The sequence below is a fragment of the Herpailurus yagouaroundi genome, unplaced genomic scaffold (genome assembly GCF_014898765.1).
Source record: "Herpailurus yagouaroundi ecotype Mexico unplaced genomic scaffold, PumYag 192, whole genome shotgun sequence".
Lineage (NCBI taxonomy): Eukaryota > Metazoa > Chordata > Mammalia > Carnivora > Felidae > Herpailurus > Herpailurus yagouaroundi.
In genome coordinates, this window is record NW_024412423.1 from 27,131,246 (window position 1) to 27,134,129 (window position 2,884).

Below are 2,884 nucleotides of genomic sequence, written 5' to 3' on the forward strand. Positions count from 1 at the left end.
ATATTCAAATCCAACAATTTTCATCAAAATAAAGAGGATGAAACATTACCATATGGCTTATGGTTGAGATTATATTTAAAGATCACTGTAATTCCCAACATTAAAACATGATAATTTATAGTTTTCAGTTAAATAGAGATATGTTTTAAAAGGCAAAATAAGCTTTTAACTGTAGAAAACAAAGTATATTTAATTCAACAGTTTTATGTTTGGAATATCTGAATGTCAGCAAATTGCAGTTAGCATTATTCTATGTATTCTTCATAGTAATAAAATGCATAAAAGGAAATTTATACCACATTAAACTACCTTGTACATTAAAATATTGACAGTATTGTCTAAATCTATTAGCATTTAAAAAAGTATCAAGTTCTGAATTTGCTTCATTTCAAGAATAAGAGGGTACTGATGTATCTTATATTCCTGTACCTTTGTAATGAGGCAATTACTACATTGGAATTGCTATTAAAATTATAATCTGTTTTTTTTTTTAAATAACATCATGTTTCATCTACATTTTAATTATCAAGTAAACAGTGACTTAGGCTTTCTGATTAGGAACTTTTATGAATCCTGATTTATATTAATATCCTTAAATATCCATGGTACTTGAAGTAAAAATGTTAAGGCCATCCTTTTTAAAGTAACTTGTGATAGTTTATTCAGATCACATTTATTAGTCAAATTTTGATGTAATTATGGGGTTCTGATTATAAATTGCACTAAAGTTGAAAGAGAAGTTTAATAGGTTTTTCTCGAATAGTTTTTTTCTGAAAACCTAATCTTCACTTTAGATTTACATTTAAAAATTTGACTACAGATTATTATAATATTCTCAGATATGTGTACTTGATATTGATTCAATGTTAATTTTATTCTTATTGACATATGACAATGACTTAATAAGAAAAAAATGTGCAGCTGAAAATTTGACATAGGAATAAAGATCCAAGGGACACTAACTTAATTTGGAATAATGACTTTTAGAGGCGAAAGTTATTAGTTCAGCACTTAGATGTTATATAACAAGAACAAAGGAAAATGTCCCAAATTTCAATATTCTAAGATTTCAGGTATCAAAAAGTGATGTCTCTGTTCATAAACACTGAAAGAATTTTAAATGTATTTCAGAAAAATTTCTAAAAATATCATAAGTAAGTTCCTGGTAATATTATTTTAAAAATTAACACGCACAATATCCTAGAATAAGGTGAACTTTAGTGGCCAAAGTGTTTTATTTTAAAGCTCCGGTGTTCAGTTACAAATATTTAATAATAAAAACATGAGCTGATAAATTGTTTTAAATGAAAAGATGTAAGGTTATTCGTGCATATTTCGATTTTCCCAAAATCTAATTGTAATATATTTGTGACCACTGCTAAAGGACAGTATTGAATTACATACTCTTAAGTGAGAGTGTACAGTCTTTAAAAAACATAATTGAAAGTGATTGCATTGAATACATTGCAAATGAATATATAGCCTATTTTGGAAATCAATGAAGAATCTACAATCTACAGCATTAGCCACATGATGTCGCTGTATACCACAAAGTCTTGTCAATGTTAATGTATAGATCACCAAAAACTAAGGGTGGAAGCTCCATTTTGTTACAGCCTGAGAGAAGACAAAAACAGGAGACATATTATTCAAGATATAAAGTAAAGAAAGCATGATTTTGAAGTGAGAGCGGTACCAAAGGTGTAGTGGTTTTGCGATGCTGTTTCCTAGGCAAGGAGGCAAGGGAGCCCAGCGCCTGCTGCTCTTCGTTTTGCTCCTCGCAGCCTGGAAGACTGGGAGTGGTCAGGTCCACTACTCCGTCCCGGAGGAGGCCAAACACGGCACCTTCGTAGGACGCATCGCGCAAGACCTGGGGCTGGAGCTGGCACAGCTGGTGCCACGCCTGTTCCGGGTGGTGTCCAAAGGCCGTGGGGACCTTCTGGAAGTAAATCTGCAGAATGGCATTTTGTTTGTGAATTCTCGCATCGACCGCGAGGAGCTTTGCGGGCTGAATCTGGAGTGCAGCATCCACCTGGAGGTAATTGTGGACAGGCCGCTGCAGGTTTTCCATGTGGAGGTGGAGGTGAAGGACATTAACGATAACCCACCGGTTTTCAGAGGGAGAGAACAAAGGTTATTTATTCCTGAGTCTAGACTGGTGGATTCACGTTTCCCGATAGAGGGTGCTGCTGATGCGGACATTGGGACCAATGCTCTAATAACTTATACCCTCAGCCCCAGTGATTATTTCTCTTTGGATGTACAGGCAAGTGATGAACTGAGTAAGTCACTTTCACTTGAATTGAGGAAATCTTTGGATAGAGAAGAAACACCAGAACTTCGTTTATTATTGACGGCCACTGATGGGGGCAAACCAGAGCTGGAAGGTACAGTTCAGCTGCTGATCACAGTGCTGGACGTTAATGATAATGCCCCATTGTTTGCCCAGGCTGTGTATAGAATCCATTTATTAGAGACTACAGCAAATGGAACATTAGTGACTACATTAAACGCCTCTGATGCCGATGAAGGTGTAAATGGCGAAATTGTCTTTTCCTTTGGCAGTGATGTTCCCCTAAACATTCAAAAAAACTTCAAAATTGATTCCAGCTCAGGAGAAATTAGGCTAATTGGTAGACTGGATTATGAAGAAACAAAATCTTATGAAATTCATGTAAAAGCAGTTGATAAAGGAAGTCCTCCAATGTCAAATCACTGCAAGGTTTTAGTGAAAGTGCTAGATGTAAACGATAATGCTCCACAACTGGCAGTCACATCTCTGTCTTTGCCGGTCAGAGAGGACACTCCACTCAGCACCGTCATTGCTTTTGTTTCCGTGTCCGACCGCGACTCCGGTGTCAACGGGCAGGTGACCTGCTCTCTG

At 36.1% G+C, this 2,884-nt stretch overlaps 1 protein-coding gene across 1 annotated transcript; it reads left to right on the top strand.

Moving 5' to 3' along the window:
- Window positions 1-293: 293 nt before the first annotated feature.
- Window positions 294-2,878, top strand: LOC121010827 (protocadherin alpha-1-like; the record flags this gene model as incomplete). The annotated part of the gene is made up of 1 exon (XM_040444715.1): window positions 294-2,878. A coding segment is annotated over exon 1 (1,161 nt), but the record flags the coding sequence as incomplete, so codon positions are not given.
- Window positions 2,879-2,884: the final 6 nt, after the last annotated feature.